The following is a 23,543-nucleotide window of genomic DNA, read 5'->3' on the forward strand; positions in this document are numbered from 1 at the left end:
CAAGACTGGTTATTTAATTTGTGCTTGTATTGACAAACTTTTCTGTCGCTACATTCACATATTCCCAATACAGCATGGTGTACCCAATAAGTGAGCAATGATTTAAATTAACCTACTTTTCAATAATCTGCAGTAGATATAAAGTTATTGCAAATCTGGAATCGACAAAGTTCAGTTCTGATGCAGTTTGATAATTTCAAAATACCACCAATTTATTAAAGGAAAAGCACAAAATAGAAACATTCGAAATAGACGGTTGAAGAGAATCTGACAAAATTTACAGTCATTCAGCCATATTTTTAGGGTTTAGTGGCTCGTAGATTAGTGTGTCTACTGTATGGTGCAGACCATATGTGCGTGTTTCACACAGTAAAATTTGGTACAGTCTATTGATTTAATCACTATGTTATGCCCTACTTTATCTCCAGAACTCTTTAATTCCCAAGTCAGTCGTGCAGGATATAACATACTTGTCTGTAGCAGACCTTTAAAAGTAGGGTTGGGGGTGAGGGTGATGTGTGCATCTAGAATAATCTCTGCATTTGGTCAGGAATTTTTGGTGCAAAATACAATTTCAAGAAATGAACAGGATCATTATACAAAATAAATGGCTGTGCAGGGGGATAGCACTACACATTTGCTATCACTCAACGGCTTTAGTATCATTGGTGATCAGTGCATACCTCTTCCATCACATACACACTTGCAACAATATTGCAGGATAAAAAAAGCTTAATGAGCCATTGTACTCTACTTTCATTTGCTTGTTTTCAGTTATCAATTTGTTGGGGTTTTTTTCAAACAAGCAAATGTACAATGCTCATTAGGAAAGATTAATATTTGCATAAAGCACAACACGGGGGGTATTAATTGCACTCAGCCATTATCTAATAAATATTAAGAGCAATAACTTTTTACACCAACTATTTTGCGAGGTTTTTTCATTTTTGCGAATTTCGGGAAAGTCAGGTGCAATTCGCGAAATTAAAGACACACGAAAATATTGACTCTGATCCCAATGTGGATGTAACATAGACGTGTACATTTCTCCGTTCAGTTTAGGACTCCACGATTGTGAATTGAACCACTCGTTGGTTGAAATCATTGGGAATTCCTGATTCACGAAAATTTAGACTCGCGAAATATATGGTGTATACAGTATAGGGCCACTTCAAGCATGTTAATGGGGGGGGGGGGGGGGAAGAGGGAAAAGGATAACAGGACGGATATATTCTCCAGTCGAAATAAAAGAGAGAGAGATACGACCAAACTCACTCCTGCTTTGATCGTGTGAACTTCCACGGCAAAGTCGTCCGTAGGCTTTTTGAGTTGCTAGCAGTGTAGAGAAAGGCAATAGCTTTGAAAGTCCGCACTCACTCTCTTTCTCAAAATCCAATTCTATATGGGTCTTTTCGAGTGTTAATCACTTTTCTGCACAGTCATAAAGCACTTCTGCTATCAATAAAATTTCATGAATGCCCAGAATGATAACTTCATCCAATCTATGATTTAAAAGATGATATTATAATTCTGTTCATCTCTTCATAAAGTTGAAGAGAGAAACTTTAATGTCAAAATATCACAAAGGGGTTGTTGCAGGGGTTGGTTTTTTTTTGGGGGGGGTATCTATCAAAGTCTTTTTCTTGTTTTTCTTAATATATGTGGATTGAATACAAACTTGCACAATGTGAATTTGATGTTATTCAAAGATGAGACATTATTCTGATTTTCAGACCACCTCTGTGTAGTGCATGAAAAGAAAAGAAAAAATTATGACAGAAAATTGCTCACCTACACAGAAATACAACACACAAAAGAAAGTTTAGCCTTTCCTTGCTTGATTACTCTGGCCACTCCAACCTCATTTTATTTTGGGAGGCAGGCATTGAGAAATTCACAATTTGCAGATTTTTGTGAATGGCATTAGATGAGGCACAAACTAATGAATGGTGCAGAGTTATCAATTCACAACATAGGATAAAAACTTTGTGTGATTCATTTAATTAGATTAGATTATAACTGTAATACTAATGATTGATCCTTTTCGTATGAATGTGGATAAGTACAGTGCATACACATTATCTTTGATTATCTCAAGTGGCTTTGCTGTGTACGAAAAAGAAGCATAAAGGCAAATAGAAAGGTTAATGAAACACACTGTGCATTATTATGTGTTACACTGCAATTCTGAACACATCACTACTCTAAACACTACTTGTTACTCTACTCTAAAACAAAGCAATATGAACAAAAAGACTACAATGAAAAAGCAAACAACAAACAGATAAACAAACAAAAGGGGGGACTCATAAATTTTGGAGAAACACAACACAACTGCAGCAATGACGATACGAATAATCTACATATTAGCGTGAGACAAAGATGACTGTTGTCATGACAACAAATCAAGCTACCAAAGACTGTCACACTTCGGCAAGGTCACAGGCTGAGAGGCAGAAGGTCCTTAAAGTTAAATTCCACAATTTGTTCAAGTTGGAGTTCAAAAATAAAGCACAATTTAAGAGATGGAAGAATGAGGAAATTTCATCAAAAAACAGACATTATCTAAGATATGTAAAAAAATTGCAAAAAAGTTTCAAAAAAGTTTCAAAATGTTTTCATCAAATACTGACATTGCTAACAACCACTTATCTATAAATTACCTGTGGTTAAAGCATCTAAAATTCACAACTCATCTATTAAGTTTTGCACACAAAAAATCAATCGAAATTATGTCTGTGGGTGATTATTTTAATAGCAACTGTGACTTCTTTTATTTTCAGCCTTAAAATATGGAAACAATCTCAGATTATTGCAATATCACAAACATTTGATCCAATGACAGAACTTTTTTGCTTTCTAATTCTATGTTTTTAAAAAACATATTTATCTTTTTCCTCTTTTTCTTTCAGTTTTGTGTATTTGAAAATAACTTATCAAATTTGCATGGTCGTTAAGCTATCAATATCAATATTTCACAAAGAAAGATTATGTGTAAAGGTGTTAAATTCCATAACAGTCTTTTGATGTGATTTTGATAAAGTTTCCATCATGCTGTTGAATGACTTTACTTTCTATTTTGCAGTTAACTTGAATATTTCTATGATGTGGAATTCATCACATGCCCGGCAAAAGGGCCCTACCAAGTTTACATTGAGCAAGCCTTGGGGCCCTTCTGCCTGGCAGGCAACAAATTGTACTTTAAGGACCTTCTGTCTCAACAGAAAAGTGACATGCATCATGTCATTATTAATCAAAGTGGTGTCTGATCATGCATGGGGCCAATGGACATTATTTTTGAGGGGGAGGGGAGGGGAGGGGGTTCAAGGGGATGGAATGGGTCAGTTTGACGGAGTTAGGACCAAAGAGTCATCTACCTAGTACTAAAAGACTAAAGGATGGTGGGATAGTGCACACTTTGAAATTAGAATGGGGGGCAGGGGGGCAGTCATGGATGCAAATAGTAGGTGGGTAGTATCATTATCTAACCTATTTTCTACCAAGATTCTGAAACCTCCACAGGTACTACCAAAAGGAGATGGCTTAAACCAGTGATGTAGTGTGAGATTCTATTTGACTTTCAAAAGTGGATCATCTTCCACAGGCTCTTAAAAAAAAAACAACAGGTGAACCCTTTGTGTGCCAGGGACTTTTGACACTGTGTGCATCACTGTGGGGTTTTCTGTGCTAATCAGCACTCAAAACACACATACGGTTAAACTGAGAAATGTGTCTGTACAGGAGAGGGCGACATGGGACTCTGGTCAGAAAGGTTTCTGACATGTACGCGTCGGACTTACTTTGATCTCCACAGTGACTGGAGTCTCGACCTGGCCCGGGCCCGGGGCCTGGCCATTGGTCGGGAATACGATGGGAGCAGACTCCACCTTAGTCTAGCAAAGCATATGGGGGATGGGGGAAAAAAAAGGGTAATGCAAGGAATAGGGGAAAGACAGTCAGAAGAAACATGGGTTGGAAAAGAAATGATGGTGGCAAGAAAATGAATGTAAAAGAAAACAAGAAGACCATGCCATAGCAAGAAAGAATTTTAAAAAAAACACAGAAAAAGGTGTAGAAACAGACAGACAAACAAACAAGGAACAGAGTGGAAGCAAAATAGGAGTTGAAGTGACAGTAGAAAAGACAGAGAATACAGGAGGAAGAAAATGACAGTAGAGAGAGAAGGAGCATAATCAACCAAAACATTGATACAATATTTTGGCAGCAGACATTCATTTTGCAAAGCAAATGCATTTGAAGGACACAAAGAATTTATCTACAAATAAATATTCTAGCAGCATTATACTTGGAGGTGGAATTATCATTTCTCTTATCAAAAACAGCTCTGCTAATCATCATTTATAAGACAAGGGAAACACAGCATTTTATTTTTTTAGAATATATTACAAGATACAGTGTCATGTAAGTATCACTTGAGCCTTGGAACAGCAGAACAAATTAGGAATATTCAAGAGGAAGCATTAGACAGTTTTTAAGACAGAGAAAATTACAGGCAAGGAAGCGTTCTAGTGGGAACTGCTTTTGAAATCCCTAAAAGACAAGCTGGGAAGACCCTATTATTCACCCTGCAAAGTTAGACATAATGTTTCTGGGTGCGAAACAGAGCTCTCTGCTTTGACTTTTTGTTTTTGTTTTTTATTTTATGCACATGGAGCCATTGATTTTTTCCTTACAGCACAATTTCAGCTTTGTTCAAACACAAAACTTTGGGGTGGGGTAAATGAGAAACATTTTCAGAGAGAGAAACACACAGCAACTCTAGGAGTTGATGCTTAATTCTTGTTTTTGTTTTTTGTTTTTTACACGAGAAAACCAGATGCTAAAACAGGTCAAAAGAACATATATTTGCCAGCAAAATAACAAAAACTGCACATATGTTACACTCCATTTCACCAATCAACACATACAGCAAACATATCATCATTTTAATTCATAAGTGGTTTTATCATCTGTTTACTTTGTAAGGGAACAACAAATGAAATAAAGTCTTCAATTTCTTGAGAAATGAAGAATAGTACATTAACCAGTGATAAGGTTCATTCTGTATTTTACATTTACATCCACCATAGCCTTCCTGCCCCATTTGCAGAAATAGCAATTTTAACACATGCATTTACAGATCAGGGAATGAGATTATGAGTTTAGATGCTTATACATGTAAACTTAAAATGAACATTTTTCTTTTCTCTCTTGCATGTTTGTGTCCTTCAAGTTCGTTGAAAAAGCAGCTTAAAGAGGAAAACAAAAAGTTTGGTTGTTTCCCTTCCGACAAGAAGGGGGAACATGTAAAAAGTTTGTGTGAAACAATGTGATACAGAATGAAAATTTCTTGCTGATTGAAGTGTTTGTGCCATGAAAAGACATGGTTTTTATATGACAGACCTTTTCCAGGCATTCTCAGTGGGTAATAGGGAAGGAGCAAAGTTTTCAAATACACATGCAAACATGATGCTGATATTGAATCATTCTGAAAGCTCACATGCTTATTTCCCAAGGGATGGTAACGTTTGATTTTCTTTTTTTTTTATTTTAAAGAGCTTGAAATGAAACAGCAAGACAATGACAACACCCGATCAGGACCAACTTACTTTGAGCTCTGCGCTGATTGGGGCCTCAACGCGAGATGACGAAGAAGAAGCGACTGAACTTGGTCTCGACTCCACGCGGGGCTAGAAGACCAAATGGGGGTGGGGCACAGTGTTTGTGGGGAGGGGGGCAGAGAAGATGTTTGGAGGGAAAAAGTCCAGCAGGCAAGTGAGAAGGCATCGCTATGATTCTAAATAGCACCATGATGATGTACACATACATGTATCGTTATTAGTACATATCCTTTTCCCTTGAAGATTATAGAGAAGCATGTACGACTACCTTCCTCGATGGTGCTTAAGGATGGCAAGATGGGCGTGGCAATGACAAATTGGAGCTGGTATCGCACCGACACCTTACTACCCACGTTCTAAAAACGGATGGCACATGTATGAGAGGACACACACAGGTTTAATAGGATGACAATGACCACGGACAACTGATTACAATCACAGATATGATGATCATGACGATGGCAAGAGATGATGCCTTTGACATCAGTGATGGTGGTGATGTGATGATGATGAGGTAATTTGGTGGTGGTGATGATGGTTGTGGTGGCAGCACGGCAATGCAAGCACACAATAAGAAATGACTGTGACATATACATTGTACATCAACAAACACAGGTACACCATTATCACAACAAAAATGCAGACGATAATGATGGAGACTTTCACAATGATGATGATGACTTGAACAAAGATGATAATGATGATGGTGGTAGTCATGGCAACAAACGGATGAGAATGATGATGGTAGTCATGACAATAAAATGAATGATAATGATGGTTGTTAATAGTAGAACAATGATAACAACGTGATGGTATTCATCACAATAAAATAGATATTGATGATTACCCAACGATTACAACATCATGACGTTGATGATGTTGACAAAGAGTAGGATGATGATGATGATGATGATGATGATTGATAATGATGACAAGACAACACAATGACACTGATGATGATAAGGGGCAAACGAGGAAGGCCCTAATGACAATGATGATGATATTTACAGTACAATGGCAATCAAACTGGCAGTATTAGCAATCATGACTAATTGGCATAAGACACCAGATAAAAATGGCTGTACCACCGATGATGATGACCACAATTATAATCAGGATCATAATCATGGTCTTACTAAAATTAATGATAGTGGCAACCACTTGAATTTGCAGTTAAAATACTAAATGGCAACAACAAAAACAGTAATCTTATGGCTCACTAAGCAAGACAAATGTACAATTCGCAACATAACGATATACAGGTGTCATAGGTGCATATGACCAACACAGCAACAACATTAATCCTAAAATGAACATAGTAAATGTTTCTACAAACAAAAACAAACAAAAAAAAAACAGGGCACATACATGTCATAGAAGCAGTAAAGTCAACTTTACGCCTACACTTCACATGATGACATTGCACATGAGCAATTAGATGAACACAGTCCCAGAATTACAGATAATTGTACGAGAAATATAGGTAAGTCCCACCTCCCTGGAGAAACTAACAAAAGCATACGAACCACTAACAACATGGCAGAGAGATTTGAAGTATTAGAAGAGGGACTGAAACAGATGATCATATGAATTACAACTTCAGTTCAAGTTTCCCCTTTTGACAATTCGTGTCTCAATATTGAATTTTGTTGATCTACTACAATTGTATATCCTTTTATTCTTTTGATATTTAGCTAAACATCATTCCTTTTTTTCATTGATGTATTGAATTTGTTCCTGACTGAAAAATGTTTGAAGATCTTTTTTTCTGAGTGATTTCAATAGTTCACACTAAAATTGTATGATTCCTGGCATGATTCTTTTAGTATTACCACAAAAAATTGTATGTTTTACAATTTGTGCAGAATTCGACTTACGGACACAGAAGTCTTGATGGCACGTTCAGTTCGCATCTTAGTCGTTTTCCTCTGTTTATTTAATTACGTTTGGTAGTTTCAACATTAATGAAACAGGAAAAAGGCGTTCACATTAAAAGTTTACGCAGGATTTTATACCATGTATGAAAGTTAACAATTTGATCGATGTTCATGTTGTTGTTTGATTTTTTTCCGCATAAATGTGTCAATGAAAGGAAATATCATAACACGAGATAGTAAATGAAAAAGGAAGATTACATCCCATAACCCACCCAGGAAGAATCAAGGAGCCGTATTTTGGTGGGATACAAATAAGTATTGTCATTGAAACATACAAGCAATTTGTAGGGGAAAATATGACAAATACAGTGAACAAAACAAAAAAACCACAACATACACCAGGGTATCATAGAGAACCACACAAATCAACGGCATAACACAGCATGAATAACATAAAGTGCACAGATGAGCCGATGATATTGTGCAAGACAAAATAAAATTGAGAAATCATAAAGTAGTGGTGGAGAGATGAAGAACGAATATATGTAGCATATGCAGAATTGACCGCAGCCCAAGACAAAGAAAGAAACATGTGGGGTCAGGAGGGGGTTTGGGGGAAAAGAAAGGGTCAAAAATGAAAAGGGAAAGAAATTACGAACTTAAAGACACCCTCTTTTTTTGAAAATAATAGCAGAACATTAGCCAGTAATCATCAGTTGAGAGCTAGAAGGGTCTTAAATCCAGACAAAGTCTTTTGTTTAAAGCCTTTCTTACTCTGAAGCTGACGAGAAAAGATAACACATACTTATAAAATATACCACAAACAAACTTTTGTGCACACCAAAGATTTTGGTTGAGTCATTACATAAAGTGCACACTCTAGCTGTCCCAAGTCTGTGCTTGCTTGACAATGCCCATCTGGTTGGAGGCTTGTCCCTCTGGTGACATCACGGTGTCATCAGCCAATCAAATCTTTCCTCTTGCCTTGTTGTCAATGGAGACATGAACTTTGCACCAATCAGAAGTGCTTTGTGTCATTACATCTGGAGCTCTGGGCTCCCATTCCAACACAGTGGACTGACATTTCCACTGACAACATCTAACATCACTCTTTGCAGTTCTTCGGTATGAATACAAATTGTGCTTTGAATTACAGGCACAGCAAATTCAGATTCCCCTCTTTTTGCTTTACAACAAACAAACAGAAAGTAACACTCTTGGTGAGTACGAGGTATACATTTCAACTTTCACTCAAACTCAAGAGTCACAGAAAGGGGGAAAAATAGATAATACACAAACATGCTTGACGCATTTCACCAAAGAGAAGAATTCATGCACCCAAGGTCGAAAAGTACAAAGGTATACAAAGTTCAGCCTGATAAAAAAGAATTTCAACGAAGCGAAGAAGACTCTTAGTGTACAGAGAGTAATTTCCATGGAAGAAAAACCAACAACCAAATTTGACAGGACACATAAACAATAAAGATCATTCCAAGATAACCTGTGAGGTCAAGAAAAGTTATAAAAAGGTTGTGAGAACATTGTCCAATGATGTTGTCCTTCAAACAGAACTGATGTCAAAGGTCACGACCCCTTACCTCTGAGGTGGAGTATGAAGTACTGCTTTCGGGGACTCGAGGGAAGACGTTGTAGAGAGAGGACACATAGGTCATGATGGACTTCTCATCTGGCTTGGGGACATCCACATCTAAGGGGGGTAAGCAAAATGATTGAAGACGATATTTAGAGGGAAAACAGAAAAAAATATAATTATTGCTACATTGTTTGATGTTGTTAAATTATGGTAATGGGGGAGAAATACCTCATTTAAACCATGAAACAGGCATGCTGGTGTAGTTAATGAGTCCATATTCCTTGATTGCTAAGAAAAAAAGTGAAATATGCATATGAGAATTTATCATTTACTTCTAATCAGTAATGAACTGAGCAAGATCCTTTGAAAGACCTAGTAACCCCCTCTCTTTGTCATGGAACATTCCATGGTATAAAGCTATGGATAAACAGTCTATCCAGGATGGGTCAGTACCAATGGAAGGAATAGGGGAGTTTTCAATCACCTTCTGGGTCGAGGAGACGAGTCACTCCCAGGTGTTTCTCGGCGATGCTGAAGGCACTTTCCAGGTTGGCCCGGTGCTGGGATGGCTTCAGGGACGAAAAGTCAACCAGATCGGGCCTGATGGATGCAAAGAAAACACATCAAAATTTCACTTTTTCTTCTTTAAATCTCATCCTTTCCTTTAATAAACCCTTCATGTGCTGCACAACATAATGACAATAGCAATAACAATAACAATAACAATAATAATAATAATAACAATAATAATGATAATAATGATAATAATAATAATAATGGTAATGATAATAATAATGATAATAATAATAATAATAATAATAATAATAATGATAATAATGATAATAATAATAATAATGATGATGATAATAATAATAATAATAATAATAATAATAATAATAATAATAATAATAATAATAATAATAATAATAATAATGATAATAATAATAATAATAATAATAATAATAATAATAATAATAATGATAATAATAATAATAATAATAATGATAATAATAATAATAATAATAATGTCTTATTTACCCAGGGTAGCCTATTCAGTGTTGACATTGTTCTAAATGAGGGCCCTGCCATTATTATTACCCTAGCATTGCCAGGTACCCATTCATACACCTGAGTCGAGAGGGACATTGTGGATAAAACATCTTGTCCAAGGACATAAGCACTGGGCGGGGTTTGAACTCGCAGTCCTCTGTTCGGGAGTCGGGAGTCGTATCCACTATGTCACAGTACCCCCACTTGATAGTCATTACAATCCCTCCCTTAATCAAAAGATATATACAAAAAATAGATATATACACAGATGAATATATCTCATGATAGCACTTAATAGCTGTTACTGAGAATTTTTTGTAATTGGTTTCTCCCCTTCTCCCACCCCCCCCCCAAAAAAAAAGGACAAGGAAGGGAGAATAACACTTCTTTTGCAAACTGATAAATGTTGTGCATTATTACTCATGTGTAATGCTGCCACAGATTCACAGGAAAGTCATAACCATGCAGTGAGAAAGAACTGGAGTATGTAATCCCAATGCCCCGACCTTAAATATCAGATCATCTGTTCTGACTTTGCAGTAATGAGAGCGTGTCATTGGTCCCATTCACACTCCCGAAATGAATGTTTGTTTTTTAATTCATTTCTGTGATGCGATGCGAAGACCGTTAATTCTTGTGTGTGAACCCACAAAAAAGAGAAACATTGTTAACTCTTGTGACTGTCATCACGATACGAAAATTATTCTGCTAGATTTTCTTCTTTTTTTTTTTTACTTTCATGATAATTGCCCTAGCGGCGTGTGTGAATGGCACACGAGGAACAAAACTGCTCAGTGGAATTCATGTATGAGACAGATTTTTTCTATCCAGTTTCTGAATTTTTGAATTCTAAATTCTTTTACTTTCCCTGATTTATTCAAACTAGTCATCTGCCTTTTGGAAAAAGCAGCATATTGTTCAATGTGTTCCTTTGTTTTGTTTTGTTTTGTTGTTGTAGGGGTTTTTTCGGGGGGGGGAGGGGTAGGGGGGAGGGGGGAGGGGGTTGGAGGGGGAGAGGGCAGGGTTTTGTCAACTTTGAGTAAGAGCTTGGAGTGAGACACAGGGAGGGATAAAAGTACCCAGGGGGGAGAGGGAGGGGGGAGGGAAGCTTGGGTGGAAAGGTGTGTCCATTCCACCACCACCCCCCCCCCCCCTTACATGGTAGGTATGATTTTGAAAATACATAGATTTAAAAAATCTCAGAACTTTGGGCATGGGTATGTTGAATGTTCCAAATATTCCAGATTTTAGATACATTTTTTTTTCTAACTTTCGATTTTGAGGGGTTCAAAAGGGGAGGGATTTCAAAATTCCCTCACCTGTTTCTATTGATGATGGCGTTGAAGGCGAGACCGTCTCGCCAGCTCTTGCCAAAGTCGGTGATGTGGACTCCGGGGTAGTCCTTGGTGGTTCTCTGGGCCCAGACCTTGAGGGCCTCCTTCGCCTGCAGGGTCTGGCCACCCCTCCCGCCATCGGACTCGACCACGACCTCGGAGATCTGTAATCGAAGAAGACCAAGATGGAGAAGACATGCTTAGTAGAATGAAAATGTCAATCCAGTGGCATTATATCATTCTCGAACATACTTTGTATGTGTCAATACATTCAAAATTGATAGCTTAACATAATATACAAATACGTTCTGATATGACGGTAGTGGATATACACAGAGGATATAACACTTAACCCATTCCATATGGGAACCAAGTGGCTTGTGTATTAAGTTTATGGGGATTTCAGAATTCGGTATGGAACAGGTTAACACAACTCACACACAACCACGCTTTACTTGTACAACTATTATGCTTTAAATGCTTGCATAACATATGTATGTGTGTGTATTTATCTATATGTGTGTGTATGTCTATGTGTGTTGTATATATGCATGTATACATGAACGCTGTATGCTGCACACAGCTTCAAAACAGGATTAGAAAAACAAAAACAAAACAACTCTTGAGTTAGGCACAAGAGAAGCGAGTGAAATAAGATAATCAATGCCTAGACTGGCTTGAACTAAATTCTGCATGTTTTCGCACAGGATGAAATATCTGCTGTCCATTATAATTCCCCCTTCTCCCAACCCCCTCCCACTTTTCTTTAGTAGCCACTTGGCATACACAGATTCATACATTCCTATGACAGTGGCCAGTTACTCCTCACAGACAAAACAAAACAAAACAAATCTTTTTCTCCCTCTTAGTTCACATAAAGCCTGACAGATACACAGGCATTAGTACAGTGATTACTTGGCAAATATCTCCCATTCATCCTCTACTGTCATAGCGCACGCTGAACGCACAGAGTGGATTTGAGAGGATTAGCTCACTGCTTGCATATCAGGCGTGATTTGTTGACGAAAAGTTGACCCAAGTTTTTGCTCCTCATCCTAAACTTTAATTCCGTCCTTGCTTGGTGCAAGGAGTTTAGCTCTTTTCTTTTTAATCCTTTTACAATTCACTCCAAGAATGCAGTGAAAGCTTGTAACAAGAGCAGTGTACAATCACGAACAATGAAGCTCACGATTAAATATGCCAACACTCACACAACTATTGCACAGTACAATCATATGCAAAAACAAACAAACAAACAAACAAATGACAAAAAAAAATTAAAAAGGAGTTAAGGAAAGTACTATGAATTTAACTACTGTTTGTATTTTATATTCATAAAATTATTTAATATTTACAGCTATGTAGTACTAACAAGGATTGTACATGATTTTGATGTGAAACAGCAACACACTTGCTGATCTTGCTACAGTGTATTCTCTCAAAATATGTTGAAATGAAATAGAATAAAATAAAAGATATCTTACAATTTCATTTCATTTCACTTTATTTGGCATTTACTTAGATTTACCACTTTTATTTAGATATACCACTTTTGTTTAAATCAGTGCGTTTATATTACGAATCCAGACAGTGTGAAAACATATTTCCATATTGTGCGATTTAATATCAATGATAATCTCTTCGAACTTTAAGCTAAATTGTGCATGCTATATACGGCTGCACAGGAAAAGACATTCTCATTCATTGTGAAGGTCGAATTCCCTTGAGCAATATAACACACCCCCCCCCCCCCCCCACCAAAGAATAAAAGCTGAAATGACATTTTTAACAAAAATAAAAAGAAAACAAAAAGCAAAGGAAGACAGATAATTCAAGCTTCACTAGATCCCTGCACATCCGAACGACTTCCGAGCTATTCCTCCCATGGCGGCGGATGACGCGCATCTCCCGAAATACGATATGATCTCAGACCGGGTGCCCAGACCGAGGGAGAAACAACATCGCGAGGACCGTGGCATGAGTCATTCGTGGAGGAAGGCAAAGAGAGGGGGAGAGAGAGAGAGAGAAAGTGGAAGAGAGAGGAGGAAGAGGAGGAGGAGAAGGAAAATGATATCATAAGAGAAAGGGAGGGATGCAGAAAGGGACAAAATATTGTACATGAGAGAGAGAGACAGGGAGGGGGAGAGAGGAGGAGAAGGATGTTATCAGAGAAAGGAAGAGGGGGTAAAAGGGGAGAAAAATGCGTATAAAAGGTGAAGAGGGAGGAAGGGAGGGGGTAAATCTGAAGGATGAGGAAGATGGAGGGGTAATCACAGAAACTCAATGAGAGAGAGAGGGGGAGGGAGGGAGGACACAATCAGAGAAAAATGAGAAAGATGGAGTGTGAGAAAAAATGTATGCATAAGAGAGCCAGTGATTTGAGGAGGAGGTATTCAGAGACATTTAGAAAAAGGGGTAGAGTGAGGAAGATGGAGAGGGGGGGAGAGGGAGGGAGAGAGTTGGCATGGGAGCAGGAGGAGGATGAGGATGAGGAAGAGGTAATGGTATGCGCATCCCAGAGCTACACGTGTCTACCGAGATGCCGTCAAGGATGGTACCTGTGGGGCCCTCCTTGCATCGTCTCGCTAATTGTCTGAAGCAGCTCCTCATTCTCTTTCTTTCTTTTTTTGATTTTTCTTTTGAAAGGGGGCGGGGCACTCAAGTGGAATCCCATTTATACACATTATGACCTTGTCTGGGGTGGAGGGGTAATATAGTATTATATAAAGATGATATATTCCATTGCCTTTTGAATTAACATGTTGGTGGTGGAGCCTACCAGAATATACAAATCATATTGAGGACATTATTGTTATTTTACACCATGATGCTGACAACATCCAATGGCTGCTGGTGTAATCTATCAATACAGGAATCATTTTTTTAATATATAATGAGCAGAATATATGGACAAAATAGCTGAGGATATGTTTCATGAAAGGAATACATATATGTATGCACACAAATGTATAATCTGACTTTTTACCACCATATTGCCAACCACACCACTACCTTGATTGAATCTGCTGTAATCTAGTCTACATGAAATTATGAAAGCATGATTAGGGTGTGCAGATTTACTCCTTGGCTTATGAAATCCATAATTTCAGCCACAGGAGAAAATTGTTGATGATATGTACCAGCCCTGTGGGTTTCTGTGTTAAGCACACAGGATGATATAAAAAACCACCTGAATGACACAAGTTTCTATAGCTTCATCCAGGTATAAAACCACTATGTTTCATAATTGATTGTGTGGTGAAAAAGTAATAACAATTTGCTGCATAAAACTATAAAAACAAATAAAACAAAATAGAACACCTGATATACAGATAGGGCTCAGAAAAAAAAAGCACACGGTGTAGACAAAATATGAGCAACAACTCACGTCTCTGTGTAACTAAGAAAAAAATTTAATTTCTAGTGAATTGTGCCTACCAGGGAGAGTGTAAAATCATGGGACAAACTATACATATCACACCTAGATATGTACCTTCAAAGAAATGTGGTTTCTGACATGACATACCACACGTGTATGTCTGCCTACATACAACGTATACCCTAAGGAAAGACATGTGCTCCAGCTTAATCTGCAAATGTGCTGATAGAGAGACATCACAGCCTGACGTACATGGGTACATGGCTGATGTCACAAAGATGAGGCACATACCCATACCCCACCCCAGTCCCTATGTCATAGGACCTCTCCAGGGAATGCACACAAGGTTAAGGTTCCCCGTTTACCATTTCTACGGCATCCGCATCCGCATTTCGAATGCGTGTGTATGCGAACAATGTATGAACATGTAACGTAGCACAGTCAAGGCTGAATGGAATATGTATATGTACAATTGAGACATGGGAATAAATCATTTATGGAGGTCGCAGAAAGACGACTGTTTACACCTAATTTGTCGCCATGGCAACACATACCGTCCACATGTAACCCACTCTCCCTCCCAACTTCCCCCCTCATCACCCCGCCCCCCTAAAAAACACTCCATATCTGTCAAAGTCGAGCAATCTCACGATCAACATCTGAATCACAAATGAACGCTGGCAGGAGCAAGGGGAAATGAGAGGAGGCCATAGTGAATTGAAGTCATGTCACACATGCATGCAGGAGACAGCTAGCCTTGACACAAGGCACCAGGTGAGGAAATGAAAATTAGATTAATACAGGTAGTTGCCACTAAACATGATTTAGACAGAAGTAGAATACTCATTATTCCCCCTTATTCCATAAAGCCCAAATCAAAAACATTAAAGGCAAACAATTAAAAAGTAAATGATATGATAACATTGTGATGCAGGTAACTGTGTTGTTGGATTATTTTTTCTTATTTTTTTGATGGACAGTAAAGACTACAATTAGCAAAATGACAGTTTGTTTGCCATTTTAAATCTACTACAAAGCATCTGAATATACATTGTACAGTGGCATTATGACATTTTCTCTGGCTTTCCTGTCATGCCTTCACATGCATCGAATCTCCCAAACTATGCCACACCACAAATACAGACATGTTGTTCAGATAGCAGTCCCAATCCAGAGAGTCTGGGACAAGACTACACCACAATATTCGCATGATGCTAATGACATGAGATAGATTACCTCCTGCATATATTGCACGTAACCCAAGTCCGGCCAACAAAAATCCCACCTACAAGGTAATTCAGAACATTCACTTTCTCGTTCCATTTCTAACGTCACACAGACAGTATGAAAGAAAAGCAACGATATGGTCACAAAAACGCATTAAATTTCTTAATAGGTGACGCCTTTTCAGCAAAATGCCAAAGCTATTGTGTACATGACTGGACACCATTACTCCTATCAACATGAATGATTTTTAAAACTTGAATCAAAATCATTAGAGGAAAGTAAAGTATTAGGGGAGAATCATCTATGTTTCTTCAAACACAGTAAATATCTGCAAATTCTATCTTTGGTATTATCCATTTTTGCAACTCTTTCCCCCACATTATTAATGTATGGGAATGATAATATGAATGATTTAATCCCCAAAGATGGACACAAAATGATCTTTTAAATACATAATTGATACTACTAATAACAGTAATAATTATAATCACCATCATCATTATATATCAATAATAGTGACAATAATGGTAAAGATAGATAGACTATTACCACCAACATTAATATCAATATCATCATAATTATTGTTACTCCTTATCTATCAGTTCCTTGATCTCAAGTACCATCTTTATTCCAATATATTTCCAACCAATTTCTATCACATTTGTTCAGCAACAATGCAAAGTTCATACAACAGAATACTATACTGTCAAATACTGTGGAGGCCTATTTTGTTCGGACAGAAATTTATTCCAGGGGGCAGTGACATGCTACTAGCTAGTCCAGCCCAGATTTGGGCGAGAAGCAGGCGCCTGGCTTGGCATCTGCAAAATTACAAACTACTATAAATAGTCCATGGCTAGGTCACATGAGCACGGTGAGCTTACAATTTCCACAGCGATATGAGAATCTGTGATATTGCTTTACACACGTAAATTTGGTGACATATTCATAACCTGAAATTGCTGTTACCGAATACATAATACAGAACAGACAGGTATAGGATAGTGTATTCAAAAGCTTGTAGGGTAAATACCATTTTGTTTTCATTATCAAAGGGCAAATGTCACTTGCGTTAAACTGCTAGTGATGAGGAATGGCTAAATCAAGCACAACATCTTCATAACTTCCCACACAAATGACATTTAACAGGAAATTATTAACTCAATTACCATTAATTAAGCTCAGTTTGAGTAGCAAAGGATATCCAAATTTTCAAGGGATTACAGGTGAACGTACCTGTACCTCTGCAGTACGATAACATACTGCTTTCATACATTAATAGGCTCCCTGCAATATTTTTTTTTCTGCTTATTGCAATACTGCTTCATCGGAAACTTACAGTGATCACAACCTTGTTGAATATGGTACACAAAAAAGGGACAGGTTTTGCTATCTTGTGTTATTCAGAAGGTGTCCAATTTTTCTTTTTCTTTTTCTTTGAAATTTAATGGACAAAGTAACAAATATTAAGCATGAACTTCAAATCTTTAAGACTACATATCCTCTCCTGCAATGACTTATACAAATAGAGGAAATTGCATCCTTGCAATAAATTACTCCAGTGTAGTAATGAATGACAATAATTGCTGTTTGTAAAAAAAAAAAAAAAAAAAATGATACAACTATTTTGATATTGACAATGACAATAATTTCATGTACAATAAAAGGGCAGAGAGTTGTGAAACAATGATATTGCTGCATCATCTTATATGGACATATGATTGTGACAAATTTGATTGTTTCATGTAAATGTGTGAAATATTAATAATTTGTGGAAACCCCCTCTTTTTAAGAAACAGGTGGTAGATGACTACACCCACCCTTCCAGATGACTGTTTGAAAGAATGCTGTTTGGAATATTTCATTGGCAAATGATGATTTGGCTTATGGCGGGCCTGTGATTTACTATATATGGCATCGTTTCTTCCCTTCTACTGGTGATGGGACATTTATTAGGCGGGAGACGATCGACACGCTGATTTATTCAGATCAGCTAGCCATGTGTTTACACTCAAGCACTTAGGACAGCTCTGAAATGTTACAGACAAATCAAGGAAGATGAATGTACCATTATCTCTCTCCCTCTCTTTCCCTTTCCCTCTCTCCTCTACCTCTTTCTCTATCAATATGTTTAATATATTCATATATGTTTCTCTCCCTATGTTTCTCCATCTATCTATCTATCTCTTTCTCTACCCATATGTTTCATGTATCTATATGTTTGTCTCTATCTACCTCTACATATCTCTCTTTTTCTATCCATATTTTTTTTAATATACATGTATGTATGTTTCTGTCTATCTCTCTCTCTATATATATATATCTTTCTCTATCATTCCTTTTCCTATTCATCAAGCTCAATCTAGCAGACATTTTCTCCTTTACAATACATCTCCCTGTATTTCATGGCATATATCCTCTCTTTTATCATAAAAACTTCCCATATTTGCTCTATTTTTTCTCAGTGTTTCTGCATAGACTAGATGCTATGCATTAGTATATTATCTTCATTTTCACACATTTAACAGCAAGAAATGCAAAGAATAGGGAGGTGCACGGCAAAACAGAAAAATCAAATGAAAAGTCTGGAAGTCAGGCTAATCAAGTTCTGCTAGATATGACATCATCTCCTGTCAAATGATACTGAGGAGCAAATCATCAATATGCCCCATCTTCTCTCCTTTTACTGGATGATACATCAAGGATGGATAGGCCTATCAGTTGCCATGACAACTAGGCAAGTCTACAAAAGTCGGTGTAAAGGGAAATGAAAAGTCAATAATCTCTCTTTTTTTATACTTAAACTAAAAACTCAGCGAATAGTTGGCCCACCTGTTTTTTTTTTCGTTTTTTTTTTAAACAGAACTGTGGATAACCAAAGATTGTTTGTTGTGTACATGTTAATCTTGGTTTTCTTCACCAACACAATATGAGCAAAAAAAAGAACAGAAAAAACAGATGCGTCTGATAAGAGACTAAGAAATACCCTACTACTTCTGTACACAAGGGTTGGGCGCGCTTCACTTGATCTTGTTCACAGGGAACCAGAGGGTCAGAATCAACAAATCACAGGTCTAGAATTTCAGCACAGAACTCCAGCCCAGGCCAACTAACACACCCCTCTTCATCAACACCATCTACAGTTGTAGACATCTATGAAAGGCTAAAAGTAACTTCTATTAAAAAAATAATGATACCTTCGAAGTTCAAGAGGCAAAATTTTTGTCAAGCACTGATTTTCTATTCCAAACCTCACCTGCACAAATGTGATATATTTCTTTTGATATGTTCCAAATGATGAAAAGCAAGTTAAACATGCTTGAAAATATTGAAGTGCTGATGACCTATAGCTTTAAACAGGCTCTGGAGATAACACGGTGGGGGGGGGGGGGGTGGGCAGGATGAAAGAAGAGAGTACAGAGGGAAAATGTCAGCAAAGTGTGAGCAGCGGACAGCGTCCCGAGACAAGTCACTCTAGCAGTTAAGTGTGAAGTCATTACTGATGCTGTTTTCGTTGGCAGCCGTCTTTGCATGCATAGCTGTGCTTTCACCCGTCTCCCAATAGGCATTCATGCCACAGACAAACCCTGCACGGCCCATTGTCCCACAACAATGTGTTTCACTCCCATCCTCATGACAACTGGAATTGAATAAAGATTACTCATCTCCCACTCTAATGCTTAAATTCAAAATGACATTCAGTCATACATTCCTTTATCTGCCATTACCATCCTTTGTTTTTTTAAACACAAGTGAAATATCAAAGGTTAGATTTAGTAACAAATAAAGACAGAAAAAACTGACCAGAAAGAATATAAATTATTAGTGGAAAAGTGAGCAAAGAAAATGGGATTCCATCGGGATTCGAACCCGAGACCTCCGGATTGCTAGACCGGTGCTCTACCGACTGAGCTATAGAAAGCCCTAGTACAGTGTTCGTCCCGGAAACCCTTAATTCTCAATGCTCGGGTGGTCAGAAGCTATAACAGTGTGTTTGTGTGTAACACACACGCACACACTTGAACCTGGCATAAACCCGAAGGATAATTCAACTTGGGGATAAATGCGAGGGATCACCGAAGTGATGCAGCTTTTTGAGTTTGTAACAAATAAAGACAGAAAAAACTGACCAGAAAGAATATAAATTATTAGTGGAAAAGTGAGCAAAGAAAATGGGATTCCATCGGGATTCGAACCCGAGACCTCCGGATTGCTAGACCGGTGCTCTACCGACTGAGCTATAGAAAGCCCTAGTACAGTGTTCGTCCCGGAAACCCTTAATTCTCAATGCTCGGGTGGTCAGAAGCTATAACAGTGTGTTTGTGTGTAACACACACGCACACACTTGAACCTGGCATAAACCCGAAGGATAATTCAACTTGGGGATAAATGCGAGGGATCACCGAAGTGATGCAGCTTTTTGAGTTTGTAACAAATAAAGACAGAAAAAACTGACCAGAAAGAATATAAATTATTAGTGGAAAAGTGAGCAAAGAAAATGGGATTCCATCGGGATTCGAACCCGAGACCTCCGGATTGCTAGACCGGTGCTCTACCGACTGAGCTATAGAAAGCCCTAGTACAGTGTTCGTCCCGGAAACCCTTAATTCTCAATGCTCGGGTGGTCAGAAGCTATAACAGTGTGTTTGTGTGTAACACACACGCACACACTTGAACCTGGCATAAACCCGAAGGATAATTCTGTCTTTATTTGTTACAAACTCAAAAAGCTGCATCACTTCGGTGATCCCTCGCATTTATCCCCAAGTTGAATTATCCTTCGGGTTTATGCCAGGTTCAAGTGTGTGCGTGTGTGTTACACACAAACACACTGTTATAGCTTCTGACCACCCGAGCATTGAGAATTAAGGGTTTCCGGGACGAACACTGTACTAGGGCTTTCTATAGCTCAGTCGGTAGAGCACCGGTCTAGCAATCCGGAGGTCTCGGGTTCGAATCCCGATGGAATCCCATTTTCTTTGCTCACTTTTCCACTAATAATTTATATTCTTTCTGGTCAGTTTTTTCTGTCTTTATTTGTTACAAACTCAAAAAGCTGCATCACTTCGGTGATCCCTCGCATTTATCCCCAAGTTGAATTATCCTTCGGGTTTATGCCAGGTTCAAGTGTGTGCGTGTGTGTTACACACAAACACACTGTTATAGCTTCTGACCACCCGAGCATTGAGAATTAAGGGTTTCCGGGACGAACACTGTACTAGGGCTTTCTATAGCTCAGTCGGTAGAGCACCGGTCTAGCAATCCGGAGGTCTCGGGTTCGAATCCCGATGGAATCCCATTTTCTTTGCTCACTTTTCCACTAATAATTTATATTCTTTCTGGTCAGTTTTTTCTGTCTTTATTTGTTACAAACTCAAAAAGCTGCATCACTTCGGTGATCCCTCGCATTTATCCCCAAGTTGAATTATCCTTCGGGTTTATGCCAGGTTCAAGTGTGTGCGTGTGTGTTACACACAAACACACTGTTATAGCTTCTGACCACCCGAGCATTGAGAATTAAGGGTTTCCGGGACGAACACTGTACTAGGGCTTTCTATAGCTCAGTCGGTAGAGCACCGGTCTAGCAATCCGGAGGTCTCGGGTTCGAATCCCGATGGAATCCCATTTTCTTTGCTCACTTTTCCACTAATAATTTATATTCTTTCTGGTCAGTTTTTTCTGTCTTTATTTGTTACAAACTCAAAAAGCTGCATCACTTCGGTGATCCCTCGCATTTATCCCCAAGTTGAATTATCCTTCGGGTTTATGCCAGGTTCAAGTGTGTGCGTGTGTGTTACACACAAACACACTGTTATAGCTTCTGACCACCCGAGCATTGAGAATTAAGGGTTTCCGGGACGAACACTGTACTAGGGCTTTCTATAGCTCAGTCGGTAGAGCACCGGTCTAGCAATCCGGAGGTCTCGGGTTCGAATCCCGATGGAATCCCATTTTCTTTGCTCACTTTTCCACTAATAATTTATATTCTTTCTGGTCAGTTTTTTCTGTCTTTATTTGTTACAAACTCAAAAAGCTGCATCACTTCGGTGATCCCTCGCATTTATCCCTAAGTTGAATTATCCTTCGGGTTTATGCCAGGTTCAAGTGTGTGCGTGTGTGTTACACACAAACACACTGTTATAGCTTCTGACCACCCGAGCATTGAGAATTAAGGGTTTCCGGGACGAACACTGTACTAGGGCTTTCTATAGCTCAGTCGGTAGAGCACCGGTCTAGCAATCCGGAGGTCTCGGGTTCGAATCCCGATGGAATCCCATTTTCTTTGCTCACTTTTCCACTAATAATTTATATTCTTTCTGGTCAGTTTTTTCTGTCTTTATTTGTTACAAACTCAAAAAGCTGCATCACTTCGGTGATCCCTCGCATTTATCCCCAAGTTGAATTATCCTTCGGGTTTATGCCAGGTTCAAGTGTGTGCGTGTGTGTTACACACAAACACACTGTTATAGCTTCTGACCACCCGAGCATTGAGAATTAAGGGTTTCCGGGACGAACACTGTACTAGGGCTTTCTATAGCTCAGTCGGTAGAGCACCGGTCTAGCAATCCGGAGGTCTCGGGTTCGAATCCCGATGGAATCCCATTTTCTTTGCTCACTTTTCCACTAATAGGTTAGATTTAGGATACATTTTTCTGTTGTTTTCTTGGATTTTATACTCCAACTTTAAAGGGCCGGAGTTTTATTTAGCTAAAATGAGAAGAATTCGTGAGGAACTCGGACAGAAATTCAAGCACAGGTGTGGGCTAGAGATGAACGCATTCTTTTCGAGGGAGTTAATATACTTTTTATTAGGTTGCCCAAGGTATATAATGACTGATAACACGATATGACCAGCAACAAGATTATTACCTTATTACCAGCTGAATTCAGGTTTTCAGGTTTTTCAGGTTTCAGGTTTATTTAATTCCCAGACAGTCACAGAGATATGCCAAGACGCACAAAATCTACTCTAATATCAGTCCCAATCAAATAATTACTGACTGATCAATGGGTAAGAGATACACAGTAAGTATAGGGAGAAAAGGAGTGAACCATATGGAACACAATATGGGGGACACTTTTACCACTTCTGGCGAGGGACAAGAGATGTCAAGAAATAAAAGATGAATTGTTTCACATCACTTCTGTTTCACACAGGTAAAGGCATTGGTATTCACACCCAATACTTCTCTCATCATTTGTCTCAGGTGGGAGAGGCATGAAGTGAGTGAGAAAGAAGAAGAGAGAGGAGGAGAGAAAGTGGGAGTGAGAGAGAGAAGAAGAAGGATGTGGAGAGGGAGGGGAGAAAGAAGGGAGATATATAAGGAGAGAAATATAGGAAGAAGATATACTCCAAGACCACAAAGATGGGATGGGGTGGAGGGAGCAAAAGAGGACAAAGGAGGAGCAGAGGGAGAGGGATATATATATATATATGAAAAGGAGAGAGATATAAGAAGG

At 38.4% G+C, this 23,543-nt stretch overlaps 1 protein-coding gene across 1 annotated transcript in view; it reads right to left on the bottom strand.

The window, feature by feature from the left end:
- The window catches only part of LOC139716123 (microtubule-actin cross-linking factor 1-like), a 147,169-nt gene that overhangs the window by 55,149 nt on the left and 68,477 nt on the right, over positions 1-23,543 (bottom strand). Inside the window, exons 5-9 of the mRNA XM_071627679.1 lie at positions 11,462-11,640; positions 9,577-9,692; positions 9,097-9,206; positions 7,499-7,549; positions 5,610-5,690 (exon numbers count right to left, since the gene is read on the bottom strand). Coding sequence (XP_071483780.1) covers positions 5,610-5,690; positions 7,499-7,549; positions 9,097-9,206; positions 9,577-9,692; positions 11,462-11,640 — 537 coding nt within the window. The remainder of the gene's footprint in view (positions 1-5,609; positions 5,691-7,498; positions 7,550-9,096; positions 9,207-9,576; positions 9,693-11,461; positions 11,641-23,543) is intronic.

This window comes from Diadema antillarum, unplaced genomic scaffold, assembly GCF_040938485.1.
Source record: "Diadema antillarum isolate AM-2024a unplaced genomic scaffold, OU_Dant_1.0 scf00000061, whole genome shotgun sequence".
NCBI classification, from domain to species: domain Eukaryota; kingdom Metazoa; phylum Echinodermata; class Echinoidea; order Diadematoida; family Diadematidae; genus Diadema; species Diadema antillarum.